This window comes from Nilaparvata lugens, chromosome 14, assembly GCF_014356525.2.
Source record: "Nilaparvata lugens isolate BPH chromosome 14, ASM1435652v1, whole genome shotgun sequence".
Taxonomy (NCBI): Eukaryota; Metazoa; Arthropoda; class Insecta; order Hemiptera; family Delphacidae; genus Nilaparvata; species Nilaparvata lugens.
The window spans coordinates 18316091-18333429 of NC_052517.1; the positions used below are offsets into that span (position 1 = coordinate 18316091).

Below are 17339 nucleotides of genomic sequence, written 5' to 3' on the forward strand. Positions count from 1 at the left end.
CCTAGATTTCGTACTTCTTTGATTAAACAGAAATTTCTAAAATATTGATCTATATATTTTTTCTTTCAATTAAATACCTTTAATACTAATTTTTTACTTGCGCAAGTATTACTCTTATTAATTTCTTAATTTATAATAACCCTTTCGGCGAGCTAGCTTTGATCATCAGATTATTTCGAAGCACTAGGGCGCCCATCACTAAATTCAAATTTAAATCACTCACGTGTCGAAAATCTTCTTGTAAGCCGCCGATGTCGATCCAACTCCATGCGGTCCGGGAATATGGTAGCCGGAATCGTCTCCTCCAAGGGGTTATAAATTTAATTAAAATGAAAAATGACTTCTGCTTCACAATAGCATCACGAAGTCTTCTTAAGAAATTTAATAATTTACTTTAACTTTAACTTTTACAAATCATTAGTAAGGTACTTCGCTCTAAAATATTTGGGGTCCTCTTATGGTGGCATCTGGCTGGCGAGTGCTGGTTCTTCCTTCTCAAGTTTTACAGATCCTCTTTCCGACTTTCAAATTAGCATAAAATTTAAATATCTCAATCCTCCGCCATTAAATTCAAATAGATCTTACAAAAAATGCCAAAATATTGCTTAGATTATATGATTAATAATTTCTTTGCATTCGAGCCATATTGATAACATAGATTACACAAATTTTTACACGAAAACTAGTACATTTATATAAATATATATAAATATTTTAAATTGGCCTACAGTTGCCGCCTATTAACTGCCGTTTTACTATTGGTGCATGCAAATTTTATTAGGTATTCATGCGCCTGGTAACTCTATTTCCTGAATACATTAAATTATTTTTATTTGGTTTTTTATTTATGCTCTTTGCATGCTAGTTAATATTATATATATAATATTAATTCCATGCTAACTAATAATTAGCCACGTGGACGGGTGTTTTTTCACATTGCACACCATCCGAATGCAATAAAGCTCTGCCAAGGGGTTTTGGTCAGATTCTACGTTCTTCGGTTGATCGATCTCTAGGTCCGATCTGTGAATACATCTATCTAACCTCAATCTTCAAATATTTTATAAATAAATATTTATGAGTAATAAACTTCCTTCAAATCCTTTTTAAGTTCTTGTACCACTTAGCCAGAACAAGCTGATGCTATCTTATCTTGATTATTATCTGCTTGGCGATATTAGCCCATTACTTTATTTTTAGACCTTATTATTTCTGTTAGGGCTTTTCATCTACCCAAATTTAAACATGTTACAAATTGCAGAACGAATGTTTGAGAGATGCAATTTGATTGAAATCATTGAAACCTGAGTCCAAAGTAACTTGGAAAAAACACTTGAGTAGACATGAAACACGTAGTTGCAATGCAATGAATTGAAAGTTATGAAAATTTAAGACTTCAAAGTTTAAAACTCAAGATTGATTGTTGATTTGATTGTAGACACTTCATAACATTTGAAAAGTGATCTGAAGATTGAAATTGAGTGCAAAAGACGGTTTCAAAACTTGAAGAATGCAGAGCTACATAATCCCTGGACAAAGTGAGTTGGAGTGAAGACGAACAAACAAGAAAACAAGTTTATGAGTGACGAAGCAGGGGTTAAAGCAGTATTGTACAATGCAAAACCAAAAAACAAGCCATAAAAGTTTAGACCTGAAAACAACCTAATTAGGATAATCGACAAAAACCTTTAAAAAAATATGCAATGCATTCTAAAGATATAATTAAGATAGAATGGCGAAAAACAAGAACAAATAACAAGTCAGCTGATCAAAATAAAGTTGGCAGCGGAAGCGCGCCAAGATTCAAACACTGCCAGCGTGACTACTACGAAAAAGCTGATAGTGAAGAATGGATGGCAGATGAAATCTAACAACATCACCAAACCAAAATGAAAATATCATCAACATATCTAAATTCCTTATTCCAAATTCCTTAAAACAATGCAAGAACAGAATAATACACCACCTGAACATATCAATGAAATTGATGATATTTTCATTTTATACAAAGGAAACACCAGACAAACTGAAATATTTCACTCCACACTGAACAAAATACACCCAAACTTGCACTTCACCATAGAATTGGAAAACAATAGTACCTACAATCAATTTCTTGGACATCACCATATTTAAACAAACCCATACTTTCAAAACATGTAAAATATAAACCTACCACAACTGACACAGTAATCCACAATACCTCCAACCACCCAACCCCACATAAACTTGCAGCTTTCCACCACATGATCAACAGACTATTGAATATCCCCATGACACAATTTGATTATAATCAAGAGCTCAACACGATCAAATTCATTGCCCAACAAAATGGATACTCATCCACTCTAGTCGACAACCTACTCCACAAAATAAGAACAAAATCATCATCCAAAAATAGTATGGAAAATTACCAAAAATCCATCACACTCACATACTACAACAAAAAAACACAGAAAGTAGCATCATCTTTTAGGAAACTCAAATACAGAATATTGCCTTTAAAACAACAAATTCACTGAGAAAACATTTTCAAAATTACCAAACAAACAAACAGAGATTTGAGCAACCAAGCATCTATAAATTGGAATGTAATGATTGTAGTAAACTGTATATTGGACAGACTGGACGTGACTTTCAGACAAGATACAAAGAGCACATCAGAGCCATTAATAAACCACATAGCCACTCAAACTTTGCTGTCCATATTATATCAACAAACCACACATACACCGACATCGCCACCAATCTTGAAATCCTCCATATCTCACAAAAAAGCAGAAAACTCAATGTATTGGAACAATACGAAATCTACAACCATATAAATTATGAAAACAGGATATTATAATAAAGTGACATTCATGTTATAAAGTGAGTGGAAATGATAAGACAACTGTTAACAATTTTCTGTTACCATCACCTAAGATAGAAAGCTGTAATTCAATTCCCCCCAACATATCTGATACAATATTAATCCTATACTATTAAACGAGCAATTTCTGTTTATATGTTTAGATGTTTATAAGTTTGTATTTCACCGGATCTTGAAAACGGCTCTAACGATTCTCACGAAATTCAGAACATAGTAGGTTTATAATATAAAGATTCGATTGCACTAGGTCTCATCCCTGGAAAAACTCTCTGAATGACATTAAAAGGATAATCCATCCTTGGAAGAAAAGATTTCGTTGGCTGTCGATAACAGAAGATGCGTGTGCCTGTGTGGGAGATCAGCTGTGTAATCATTCAAACAGCTTACCGTATCTCGCAAGAAATATTATCTAGAAATTTTAATAGACTCTATCAAAATAATCTGATTTGTTGACATGACATGGTTTATCACTCTGAGGCTAGGGCCACACGAGTGCACAAAGTGCGTCCGCTGCAACTTACTTTTTGACGTCCGTTGTAGAAATAAATAGAAGTGAATTGGTGACAACACACAAGGCACTTGCGTACCAAGTAACGGAAGTCGTAAGGGACGGTGATTTTTGAACTGCGCAGAAATGCTACAACGCACGTCGAGACATGCAAAAGCTATTGCTTCATCTGGTTCAATTGCGTAAAGCCAACTGACGTTGATGCACCACACTCAACGCTCGTGTGGTGTCATTGGCGACGGCCGCAAAAAGTAACTTGCAACGGACGCACTATGTGCGCTTGTGTGGCCCTAGACTAAACTAGAGTATATCATAATATTCAAAGTTAATCATTATTTTACAGTTTTAAGTGAATAGTGAGTGTTATTTTGTTATTCAATTTGGTTTGTAAACAATCTGAATTAGAACTTTTCTGTTTTTAAATATTTTGACTGAAAATTGGACCTGAATCCCAAGTGTATGAAACATAACCTACTTTTTGGACCATGTATAGTGTACAAATCAAAATTCGGTGAAGAAACAGTTTTGGTTTGTAAACAATCTGAATTAGAATTTTTCTGTTTTTAAATATTTTGACTGAAAATTGGACCTGAATCCCAAGTGTATGAAACATAACCTACTTTTTGGACCATGTATAGTGTACAAATCAAAATTCGGTGAAGAAACAGTTTTGGGCTGTGCCTGTTTGTACTTCCCAAATCATTTTGAACAGAATTGTGCTCTGTTTATCAAATAAATAACGAGCGAAGCTCGGTACCCCGATATTGATAATTAAATCTTGTGTAAGCATAATCTGATCAAATAAATAGTATGTTGGTGTATCAGTGTGGATGTGCATTTGGGATGTAATTCAGTAATAACTTAAATGTTATTCATTCTATTGATAAAATTCTTGTTCATTATTTGTTATTATATTCTTTAATTTTTATAAGTTTTGAAATTTTTAATTTTCTTTAATTTTTACTTTTTTTCATAAGTATTTGAAATCTTTGTATTTTTCATTTTTGAATTAGGTGGTATTTTTGTTGTTTGTATTATTTATTATTGCAAAAGTTTGTATTATTTTTATCATTATTTTTCTTTTTTCATTTGTATCTGTACAATTTTTATTGTAAGGAGACATATTTGGGGAAACCTGTTGTCTCCATTGTGAATAAATAAATAAATGAACTATTGATTGTGTGCAATAACGCATGCAATTAATAACAAAAATAAAACATAGTATTGTCTCTCGAACTTTCTCTGCTTTGAACTAGGGCTGATGTTAGAATTTTTGATACACCAACTCCAACAGCCATTAGCCGTTTTCTTACCGATATCTCGCCAAAACTACCGCGCGAGGTCTACTGTTCACAGAACTACTAGTATGATTGGGTTCGACAACAGGCTAGGCCCAAAACTAGTACTCTTCCACATTTCATAAAGAATAAAAAAAAAATATTCTATTAGTTCACTTTTGTTTCAATTTTCAATATTAAATTTTTATTGAAGTTGCTTTCCATGACAAAACATTATATAATAACTTTGTTGAAGTTCAGACACTGTGTTACTTGTAATTATTTGAAAAAACACTTACTTTTGTTGGAGTATTGAGGAATGCATTTCACTCATGAGGAGGAGCTTCATCAGCCTGACACCAGCGGCGCTTGCTCTTATGGGTTGGGACAGAGAAGAAGTAAAAGTATGTTCTCCTACTTTGTGGTGCAGCAGAGGAACTTTGCTCATGTGTTTCACATTAAATTTTTCCTACAGTTACCATTGAATATGAGAAGTGGTCAATTATGGGTAAAATGATGGCTGAAATCCATCAAATGTTTGTCTGTATAATTTCGTTATTGATAACAACTTTAATTAATTTTTTACTTTCCTTGCCCTATTACCATAGGTAAGGAAAGTATTGCTTTCCGAAAAAAATTAAGGTACCCCAATTTCTAAATTTCTATACGTTTCAAGGTCCCCTGTGTCCAAAAAAGTGGTTTTGGGTATTGGTCTGTGTGTGTGTGTGTGTGTGTGTGTGTGTGTGTGTGTGTGTGTGTATGAGTGTATGTGCGTCTGTGTACATGATATCTCATCTCCCAATTAACGGAATGACTTGAAATTTGGAACTTAAGGTCCTTTCACTATAAGGATCCGACACGAACAATTTCGATCTAATGCAATTCAAGATGGCGGCTAAAATGGCGAAAATTTTGTCAAAAACAGGGTTTTTCGTGATTTTAAATAGTCATCGATAAGCTCTATCAACTGCCACAAGTCCCATATCTGTAAAAATTTCAGGAGCTCCACCCCATCAATGCAAAGTTTGATTTTAGATTCCCAATTAAATTATCAGCCTTTAGATACAATTTAAACAAAAAAAATCAAGTGGAGTAGATTGAGAATGGAAATCTCTACAATCAATGTTCAGTAACATTTTCACTTAACATTGAAAATAAGCTTTAAATTCGAGAAAATGTGATTATTCAATTGCAAATTATTGTTGATTCTATTAAATTAGTCACTATGAAGAGATAGCAGACCTCATGTGTGTCTCCAGCATTATTGCCCTGTCACCAGCTGGCTCAAATCTTTGAATAGTATACTTGAGATGCACGGGAACACTAGCGTCAGGTGATCAATCTTCATAACGGCAAGGAAAGTTGTGTGAGTGCGCCACACCAGATTTTTTAAACTTGATAATCCAATTGAAAATTAATTATCGATAATTTATTCAAATTAAAAATTATATTAATCCAATTAATTTGAAAATTTGAATAATTTTGAGTGAATCCTAATTTCTAAATAATTTTTCAACCAATCAATTTATGAATTAAAAAAATATTATTTGGAATAATGAATAATATTCAAAATGTATAATTTAATGATTTCTCATATTTATTTATTTGAAAATCAGAAAAAATGTAGATGGAACAAATTCTCATTCAAAATACACGCCAACTATGTCAACAGCTGATAGGGATGGCTGCAAGATAATACGCAAAGTATTAAGAGTATGCAAAGTAGTACTTTGCGCACTAGAGCGGAAAAGTGATTCTTTGCGTTCTGTGATCAGTGAAGGAATGGTGGTCACTTTTCAAGGTAACTGTAGGAAAAAACAATTCTTCACTCACACCGACTAGCCCAAAATTAGTTGAAAAGGTAAGCTTGAGAAGGCCTAGAATGGATAAATAAACATTTTGTTAATAACTTTGGTTGTAAACGCTGCAGCTTTAGTTTCCTAAAGTAGTAGGCTACCGTAAAACAAGTTGAAAATGAGTTCCTACTGCGATAGCCTTTTATATACTTAGAGCTATCAGCTGCTACTGTAGTAAATTGAAAGCGATATTATGTTATTTACTAGTAGTTCTGTGAACAGTAGACCTCGCGCAGTATTCTCATCCACAAGTACCGTACCTGATGTCACTTGTTTTAAATGTTAACAAACTCAGTTCACGTTTGAATTTGTATTCCATATGATATAATTCATCCAGTTCCTTGATAATCTTTCTATCTGATGAAAATTAATTTTTTACAATCAAAAATATTATAATTCCTTCAGCATTATCTAGTTCATTTGTTCATTTTTAATCACCTATTAAATTAGTTTTTTCGAATGTGACAATATTGATACTACTGGGCACGCATAATAATACCATGACTGCAAAACAAAATATTGAAACCAAAGACCTTAAAGCTGCGATTAGACAAAATTTATTGACAAAAAGTTGATAACTCAATCCTTATAGATTATAATTAGATTGAACATACTTATCATACACATGATGAAGATGTGTGTTTGTCAACTTCCTTTCAATCTAATTGAATCTATAAGGATTGAGTTATTAACATTTTGTTATAACTTTGGTGTAAACCCAGCTTAAAGATGCATACCTCTTTAAGGTCTTTGATTGAAACTATAGACCTTATACAAATACAGTAATAGACTGGCTTCTCCACACATCTGTGTAATCACTTGTCAGCTGATTTATGATGAATAATTCTATAGTCTGATTTTTACTTTCCTTTCCCTACTACCATAGGTAAGGAAAGTATTGCTTTCCGAAAAAAATTAAGGTACCCCAATTTCTACATTTCTATACGTTTCAACAAGGTCCCCTGAGTCCGAAAAAGTGGTTTTTGGGTATTGGTCTGTATGTGTGTGTGTGTGTGTGTGTGTGTGTGTGTGTGTGTGTGTGTGTGTGTGTGTGTGTGTGTGTGTGTGTGTGTGTATGAGTGTATGTGCGTCTGTCTGTGTACACGATATCTCATCTCCCAATTATCGGAATGACTTGAAATTTGGAACTTAAGGTCCTTACAGTATAAGGATCCGACACGAACAATTTCGATCAAATGCAATTCAAGATGGCGGCTAAAATGGCAAAAACAGGGTTTTTCGCGATTTTCTCGAAAACGGCTCCAACGATTTTGATTAAATTCATACCTGGAATAGTCATTGATAATCTCTATCAACTGCCACAAGTCCCATATCTGTAAAAATTTCAGGAGCTCCGCCCCATCTATGCAAAGTTGGATTTCAGATTCCCAATTATCAGGCTTCAGATACAATTTAAACAAAAAATTTCAAGTGGGAAAGATTGAGCATAAAAAGCTCTACAATTAATGTTGAATAACATTTTCACCTAAAATTGAAATTAAGCTCGAAATTCGAGAAAATGTGATTATCCAATTGCAAACTGTTGGCAACTGTTGATTCTATTAAATCATTCACTATGAAGAGATATCAGACTTCGTATGTCTCCAGCGTTATTGTCCTGTCACCAGCTGGCTTACATCTTTGTTTATAAGAGTAGACTTGTGATGCGCGGGAACACTAGCGTCAGTTGATCAATGCTAATAACGGCAAGGAAAGTTGTGTGAGTGCGCCACACCAGATTTTTACTCTAATATTGGCGTATGAAGGAGGCTCCTTTTTCCTTTTATATTATCCTTGAAATGCAAAATTTCTAAAAACCTTGTATATACGTCGACGCGCAATTTAAAAAGGAACATACCTGTCAAATTTCATGAAAACCTATGACCGCGTTTCGCCGTAAATGCGCAACATATAAACATATAAACATTTAAACATTAAGAGAAATGCCAAACCGTCGACTTGAATCTTAGACCTCACTTCTTTCGGTCAATAAGAATGATAGCAGTTTAAAAAATATTAGCTGATTAAAAAAGTTGGAATGTGAACAAAATATCAGTATTGCTAAATGTCAATCTTTTCAAGCATGCTAAATTCAATTTTCGCAACACAGTTGAAGCAGAGTTTTCAATTTCAATCTATCCAATCATATAGGATTTTATGAATAAGGTATATTAAAAGTTTGCACAATTCAGCTACACGGATATTTTTATGCAGAATATGACTTCTTTATTCAGAGCTTATAGTGTTTTTTTTAATATTTAAACTAGATTTTATAACACTGTAGATGTTGCACTCTTGTGATTTAAAACTCCCGCTGCGTCACATTGAGATACCCGTAACACCAACGTAACAGCGCTGATTCAAGAATAATTTCACTTCATCGATCTTTATAATATTTGAACCCTTGATAATTGTGCATCATTATATAAATTGTTTTCATCTAATAACTATCTACTACAACGTATTATTAATATTGAAAACTCCTGGGGATATTTTTTCTCGCTACCTCGAGGCCTCAGGCAGTTGGTATTGTAGACAGTTGTAAAACAGCAACAGAGTTGTATGTTGTATCGTTGAATTGTTGCTCTTTGCACTGGAACATTTTTGATATTTTGAATTTGGTTTTATATCTTCATTTTAAAATGTACAGTGTATTTTCATTCTATTTTTAAGATTATTTTCATAAAGGTCAGTGCAATATTTAAACTATTTCAATACTTACATAATATAATTTTTTCCAACTGATTCATTGCAGTTTTAAATACTGTACATAAACAAATTTACAGTACAAAAATCTTTATAAAATAAATAGTTAATAATAATTTGTTGTTAAATATCATATTTCAACATTGATTGTAATTTTGTAGTTTTATTTTTCTTTTTAGATTAACATGCTATTGAAATCGTTACCTTTGATGTAAGTTGTAGGTTAGTTTCAACCGGTCCACGTTTTAATCAGTTATAAATATCTATTGGTAACTTTACTTAAACAAATAGCTGATTATAAAAACATTTTACTGTAAAATCACTAACTTTTCTTGAATTTATTTTTATAATTATAATTTATTTGAAGCAATTTAAAGTTTAGGTATCTCTTAGGGCAGGTTAGCTTCTGCCGCCATGACACTAAGTGTGCAAGGGTTTGCTAATAAAATTGCTCTTTCAGTAATGTTAAATCACGAATATATCATCGTCGCCAAAATATTGTTACAAATCAATTTTCAAGTAAATTATTTGTTTCAGGGTATTGTTTCTGTTATGTAAAGAAATATTGATTCAAAATGGCTTCGCCGGACAACGAGATTATGGAAATTGATTCCGATGAAGATTCTACGCCATTGCCGGCAAAAAAATCGAAAAATGATCATGAAAACAAAAATATTGACGATAAGAAAGCAATAGAAATAATAAACTTACTCATGGATGAAGATAGTGAAGATGATGTGAAATCGTTGAAAGAAGGAAAGGAAGTTGGAAACGTTGATGGAGAAATGGATGTTTCTCCATCCAAATCAGAATCGAAAATTGAGAAAGGTTAGTATTTTTATACTTTTCTAGCCTTATTACCATAGTTAAGTAAAGTATTGCTTTCCTAAAAAATTAAGGTATCCCAATTTCTAAATTTCTGTACGTTTTAAGGTCCCCTGAGTCCAAAAAAGTGGTTTTTGGGTATTGGTTTGTATGTGTGTCTGTGTACACGATATCTCATCTCCCAATTAACGGAATGACTTGATTAGGAACTTAAGGTCCTTCCAATATAAGGATCCGACACGAACAATTTCGATCAAATGCAATCCAAGATGGCGGATAAAATGGCGAAAATGTTGTCAAAAACAGGGGTTTTCGCGATTTTCTCAGAAAAGGCTCCAACGATTTTGATCAAATTTATACCTAAAATAGTCATTGATAAGCTCTATCAACTGCCTCAAGTCCTATATCTGTAAAAATTTCAGGAGCTCCCCCCATCTATGCAAAGTTTGATTTTAGATTCCCAATTATCAGGCTTCAGATACAATTTGAACAAAAAATTTTAAGTGGAAAAGATTGAGCATAAGAATCTTTACAATTAATGTTCAGTAACATTTTCACCTAAAGTTGAAAATGAGCTCGGTATTTGAGAAAATGTCATTATTCAATTGCAAACTGTTGGCAACTGTTGATTCTATTAAATCATTCACTATGAAGAGATAGCGTCAAACCTCGTGTGTCCACAGCGTTATTGTCCTGTCACCAGCTGGTTCAGTTCTTTGAATAGTAGACTTGAGATGCGCGTGAACACTAGCGTCTGGTGATTAATTTTCATAGCGGCAAGGAAAGTTGTGTGAGTGCGCCACACCAGATTTTCATTTTTGGTATACTTCAACTAATATGGAGATTCAAACTTTTATTTATTCCATGTTTCGATATCTTACATCAATATCAACCTTTAGAAAACATGATAAACCATTCAAAATTGCTCTTGAAGAGTTGAAAATAGTAGTGTTGCAGTAAAATAAAAGGCATTTCATAATTTTTTATTGTGTTTGAATAATCAGCCCCAAGAAGTGTAAATCAACATTTAGATATACAGAGTGAGTCATATGTATGGGAACCCTTCAATAACTTGGAGACTGTTGTAGATAATATATAATACTGTAACTCAGGATAAGTTATTGGTCAAATACTACTACCTTTTGACTTACAACTGAATTTCAACCCCTCATAAGGGTTTGTAACTCGAATATTTCAAATATAGACACCCATTGTGTGGTACATCATTTTAAAGGCCTCTTCAAAACGAGATAGATGACATCAATAAAAATGTTCTATGATACTTTTATCCAAAATGGCGGGTGATTGAATTTTATCTATGCTTTTTCTTTAAAACCTAGAACTTCAAAGAAAGTTTTGGGCATAAGCCTGTTGTGACTTTCCTCATGTTAAGTATTTGTACACTATGTGATAAATAAATAAATTATCATTGTTACTGTGTAATTGGATGCAAGATAGAATCATAATAATGATAATTGTAATTTTTTCAGGAGACCCCGCTGCGAAACCGACAATCTCAGACAGCAAAGATGATGTGGAAGAAGAAAAAGAAGAGGTAAAGGAAACAAAAGAAGTATACACGCCGAAAAAAGATGGAAAGACAATGCAAAGAGAGGGAGTGACAATCAGGAACGTGGAAGAGATTACGCAAGAGAAAACGAAGGAGAAAGAAATGGATGATAAGGAAGTAATAACATTAGAGGAGGATGAAGAGGAAAAAGGAGTAGAGGAAGATTTGAACTCTGAAATACAGGTAACCTAAATTTTCTCAATTTTATAACTAATTAAATTTTTGGTGAATTGATAAATTGGAATTCATCTGTTTTTGCACATAGAGAGCGGTCGGGCATTCCGAATTTTTAGGGCGCAGGATTCAGTCAAGTTCTAGACTTTAAACAGCTGGAGTCAGAAAATTGGCTTTCCGAAACGGGGCGTAGTCGCAGTTTTTATGATTGACCTAATCTTTATTTTCTCATTTCTATAATTGGATACGTTTTCCCTTGCCAACAGCTCTAACTAATTCAAAATAGCTGAAACTTTACACTCACTTTTATGTTCATTTTTGTAGTTTTAATTTAATTTCAACTTTGACTACGACTACGCCCCGTTTCTAAAAGCTAGTTTAAAGTAGGTTATGTTTATATAATGCATGTAATAACTTCATCACAAACAGGTAATGTTTTCTATTTCTCAACTATTTTTTTTCAGATTAATATGACAAAAAATAGTGTATGTTACTTGGACGTGAATGTCTTTTGCAGTGCTCGAATTATATTCTAGTCGAGGCGTTTAGAAACATCATTCTCGCCTGCAAAAGGCCCCTTCCCGTCCATGTGACGTAAGATACTATTGCAAATAACTATGTGACTGTTGAGTGACTTTTCCAATCTATAGTAGGCCTACTGAAATATTTAAATTATTTCTTTACTACATGTAGTGATTTGAAATCACTTGAAAATTGCATTAGTAGCCGAAACATGTCGTGACGAAATAATTTCAAAGGATACTCAGATTCATATCTTTTCCTACAGTTACGTTGAAAAGTGGCCATTGCTGCACTGATTACAGAACGCAAAGAATCACTTTTCCGCTCTAGTGCGGGAAAAATTTTTCTGCACTCCAGATTTGCAACATGGCAACGCAAAATACTTAGTAGGTTATATGGAGCAACAGTGCAGCAAAATCAAAATGAAGTTGGTAACAGTGACTGGGCTGCTATAGTGAGCAGACGTGCAACGAAGCACAACGCGCTAATTATTACATTATATATTATAACCAAGGACAACATTTTTATTCAATTTGACAATAAATTAAGGTTTTTATCAATAATAAAATTACACAGAAAAACATTTGATGCATTTCAGGCAATTTTACCAATAATTACCCACTTTTCATATTCAATGGTAACTGTAGGAAAAACTTAATGTGAAATACGTGCGCAAAGTTCCTCTGCTGCACTCAAGAAGCCATTCCACCCTCGCCTACGGCTCGGGCGTAATAGTATATTTCGCACCTAGAGCAGAAAATGAGATTTTTCCAGCTCGAAATCGGTTTTCAAGTCCGAGGCCGTAGGCCGAGGACTAGAAAAGATTGAGAGCTGGAAAAACATTTTTGCCCGTGGTGCGAACGATATTTTTCGCCACACTACAGGTATTGCTGACAAAATAAATAAAGAATACAAAATAAAGAATACTCGTTAAGCTATCGTACCTATCTCTTGATTTTAGTGGTAGAAGATTTGCAGTCAGGATTTCAGATTCTTTTAAAATTTCACTTGGAATACCACAGTCATCTTCAAGCATTTTTGAAAATTCGGAATGCACTAATCAACAATAAATAATTGAATAAAACTGGTTGCGAAGCGAATTAGTTTGATTCGAAACTGGAACTAAAATCATGGCGACTTCAGCTTATTATGAAAGTGGACACTCGCCCGATCTAGCGGATGACTTATTAATAATAATTAGCGCGTTGTTTCCAGCCATAAGCGGCTGGAAAGAGACAACTTTCTGGCCTAGCCCGGAAAAGAAACCCTTTTCTGACGTCGTCTGCAAACAAGGTCTTTCAGATCTACGTAGGGACTGGAAAACAGCTGCTTTCTGTGCAGTGTGGCGAAAACGTTTCTTTCGGTGCAGCAAACTGTCACTTTGCGCACTAGTTGCACAAATAACTATTTTGTCATAGTCACTCAATCTCAGCTGTTTTCCATGCATGAAATCAAGCCGGTAAACAGCTGTTTGCAGAACAAATAAACATATGATTCTCATTACAGCATACTCGACTGTAATGAAACCATATGTTCTCTTTACAGTTGAGTTTGTTTCTTGGCTCCGAAATAGGAACAGCAAAACTGCTGCAAAAAACACCTTCAGCACTCCAGGTGGAAGTTTTGTCCACTTCCACAAAAATCCTGATACGGAATTTGTAAACTAGGTTATGTTTATAGAATGCATGTAGTAATGTCAGCACAAGCAGGTAATGTTTTCTATTTCTCAATTATTCTTCTTTAGATTATTATGACAGAAAATAGTGTACGTTACTTGGACGTGACTGGGCCATATGAATAAAGTTGAGCATTTGCTTATACTTCTAAAATATTGAGCATTTGTTTCATTCTCTATGAATAAACGTGAGCAAAACCTTTTGCTCATGCTAATCAAAAAAATAGTTTGAGCATTTGCTCATACGACATCGTATGCGCTCATCGACTTTTGCTCATAGTAAAATGGCTCAACTAATTCGTATGAGGAAAAGGAAACTATACCAGATACGATCACAACCAATAGTTGAGAACTATAAAACTCTTTTTAGATTTAACCATGATATATATCACCATTATCCCTACAAAAGAATAAATACAAAAGATAGCTGAACCTAGCTGTTATAAAGATAGCCATCACAAAATAGGAAATAGGCATTTAAGAAGATGAGAGTGTAGACGATTATAAGAAATAAGAATATGCTGAAGATTATAGAGATGACATTTTTTCACGCTATTATTTCAAAATTCTAAACTCAACTAACCTAAAACTCTATTTATGAATAGAGAACAGAGCAGACGACGCAAACACAAGCGGTGCACCCTACTTGCATATTTAGCGCTTCCGTGAGCTATAAAAACAAAGTAAGGCTACAAAAGCGAATCAGCTGATGAAAAATCTTAAAAATACGTGAGCATTTGCTCCAGAGTTCAGGAGCATAAGGTAAGAGTATAAGGTAAAGCTTATTCATATAAAAATGAGCAAATGCTTTTGCTTCCACCTTTTGCTCATGAGCAAAACCTTATGCTGCATGCTTTTGCTCATGAGCATTTGCTCTGGTTTTATTCATATGGGCCAATGTTTTTTACAGCTCGAATGATATTCTAGTCTCGGCTGACGCCTCGACTAGAAACATCATTCTCGCCTGCAAAAGGGCCCTTCCCGTTCTTGTGACGTCAAGCTGCGTACACATATTCGTGCTTCCAACCCGCACCGAGCACGCTCCTCCCTCGTACCGCCCTCGTACCTCCCTCGTACCACCATATCGAACCACAGTCGCACCGCCCACGCACCCATCATGAACGTTACGGAAGATGTTAGATCTTCTCTCGTTCCCCGGTCGAACCACTGTTGCTCAACGGTCGATCATCAATCGCTCTGCTGGAGTGACGTTCGGTTGCGGAGCAGAGCGACAGTCTGTACGCACCTTAAGATACTATTAGTGACATGCATTTCCAATTTTTCTGCGAGCTTGTATATATACCTGATGTTCTTCTGTTTTTATTGCTTAGGCAAACCGGAGGAAATGTTTAAACACCGGATGTAAATCTGGTGTCGACATGCAAGTATGCCATGAATCTCACATCTTCACATTCTACAGTTTGAAGCCACGTCCCAAGCAGCTTGTATGCAAAGCATGCCGAGATACTGCCGATAACCATTTTCAGGTTAGTTTTTGACAAAATTTTTAATATTTCATAAATTTTATTCATTTTTTTTATTTTTTTATTTTATTTATTTATTTATTTACCAATTCACTAGAAATTTACAAAATAACACTTATCAACTAATATACATTGGTGTGGCTGGAAAAAGAAGCCTTGAGCTCCAGCCACGAGTTCGAAAATATTCTTTAAATTATTGGTACATTTGCCGTGATAATATTCTAAAATACAAACCAAAAGATAGTAAACCAAAAACCAAAAATATGTATAAATAAACACACAAAATCAATTCTCGAATCAAAAATCAACAAGCCCAATAATAGAAATAGGTAATATAGAAATTATAATAATAAAAAAAAAATCTTTTAGGTAATCAAAAAAACCAAGTTTAAACTGAGCGTGTTAAAAACAAGTCATAATTATAATAATTTATTTTTCGATTTTAAAAAAGTTATTCTCTTTTACCCAGGATCTTATTTTATTTAATTTATTACTTGTAATTTTATCCCTAATGAAATCGTCTGGTATCCTATTTATTAGCTTATCGCTCTGGAACTTGAACTGATGATTGCTGGTTGTCAATGCAGTGAAATTTATACTGTAAGCACTTACACTTGCTGGTCTTAAATTGTAAGTGACATTGCGTTGAGTAAATAGATGTGTATTTTTATTCATGAATATAATTATGAATATAATTTAAGGCCAGTTTCCGAGCTCGGAATTTAGCAAAGTTCTAGACTTTGAACAGCTGGAGTCAGAAAAATGATGGCTTTCCGAAACGGAAACATGCTTGCTGAAAACAAAAATAAATTTATCAATAATTAAAGAAAAAACAGGCTATTGCCTTATTAGTGTTGATAAGGGCCGGTTTCCGAGCTCGGGATTTAGTTAAGTCCTAGACTTTAAACAGCTGGAGTCAGAAAATTGGCTTTCCGAAACGGAAACATGCTTGCTGAAAACAAAAATAAATTTATCAATAATTAAAGAAAAAACAGGCTATTGCCTTATTAATGTTGATAAGACCCGGTTTCCGAGGACGGGATTTAGCCAAGTCCTAGACTTTGTACAGCTGGAGTCAGAAAATTGGCTTTCCGAAACGGAAACATGCTTGCTGAAATCAAAAATAAATTTATCAATAATTAAAGAAAAAACAGGCTATTGCCTTATTAGTGTTGATAATATTTTGTTAATAAAATATGTTGTTAATTATTAGTGTCGAGGTCGTGAAGCGACTTAGTAGGGCAACATTTGCGATATCAAGATTAACGACGAGTCTGAACAAGAAAGTAGTATTTTCGGCTTATTATGGTTACTTTCAACCGCTACTGACCTACGGCTTGATCTTCTGGGGCTCATCAGCTGGAATTGTCAGAGTGTTCAAGGCACAGAAGCGAGTGGTCAGGATGATGCTGGGGAAACCTCCACGAACCCCTTGCAGGCCACTGTTCCAAAGTGCAAGAATTCTGACGCTTCCCTGTCTATACATACTGCACTATATGGACTCAAACATAGATCTTCCTGGGCTAGAGGATCAGATATACACGGGTACAACACGAGGTCTAGGAATGCTCTAAGACTAGATGATCATAGAACGTCTTTTTTCCAAGGAGTCCTGATCACATGAGCAGGAAAATATTGAACTCTCTCCCACCTGTTATATCTGAGATTGACTCTGAAGTTTTGTTAAAGATTAAGTTGAAGGATTGGCTGATCGAAAAATCCTTTTACAGTATAATTTTTTGAATTGGGACATTTTTAAAATGATGTGATTCTTGCCATCTTGGCAGCGAATTGAATTATTTCTTGTTATTTAAATATCTCAATATTTTTTACAATGTAATTTACCATTGTGACTATGTATTTGACTTGT

The 17339-nt window shown here is 34.1% G+C and overlaps 1 protein-coding gene across 1 annotated transcript in view; it reads left to right on the top strand.

Moving 5' to 3' along the window:
• Positions 1-9046: 9046 nt before the first annotated feature.
• The window catches only part of LOC111059365 (histone-lysine N-methyltransferase SETDB1), a 74069-nt gene continuing 65776 nt past the window's right edge, over positions 9047-17339 (top strand). The window contains exons 1-4 of the mRNA XM_039441190.1: positions 9047-9201; positions 9757-10047; positions 11535-11797; positions 15317-15472. Coding sequence (XP_039297124.1) covers positions 9795-10047; positions 11535-11797; positions 15317-15472 — 672 coding nt within the window. The 5' untranslated portion in view covers positions 9047-9201; positions 9757-9794. The remainder of the gene's footprint in view (positions 9202-9756; positions 10048-11534; positions 11798-15316; positions 15473-17339) is intronic.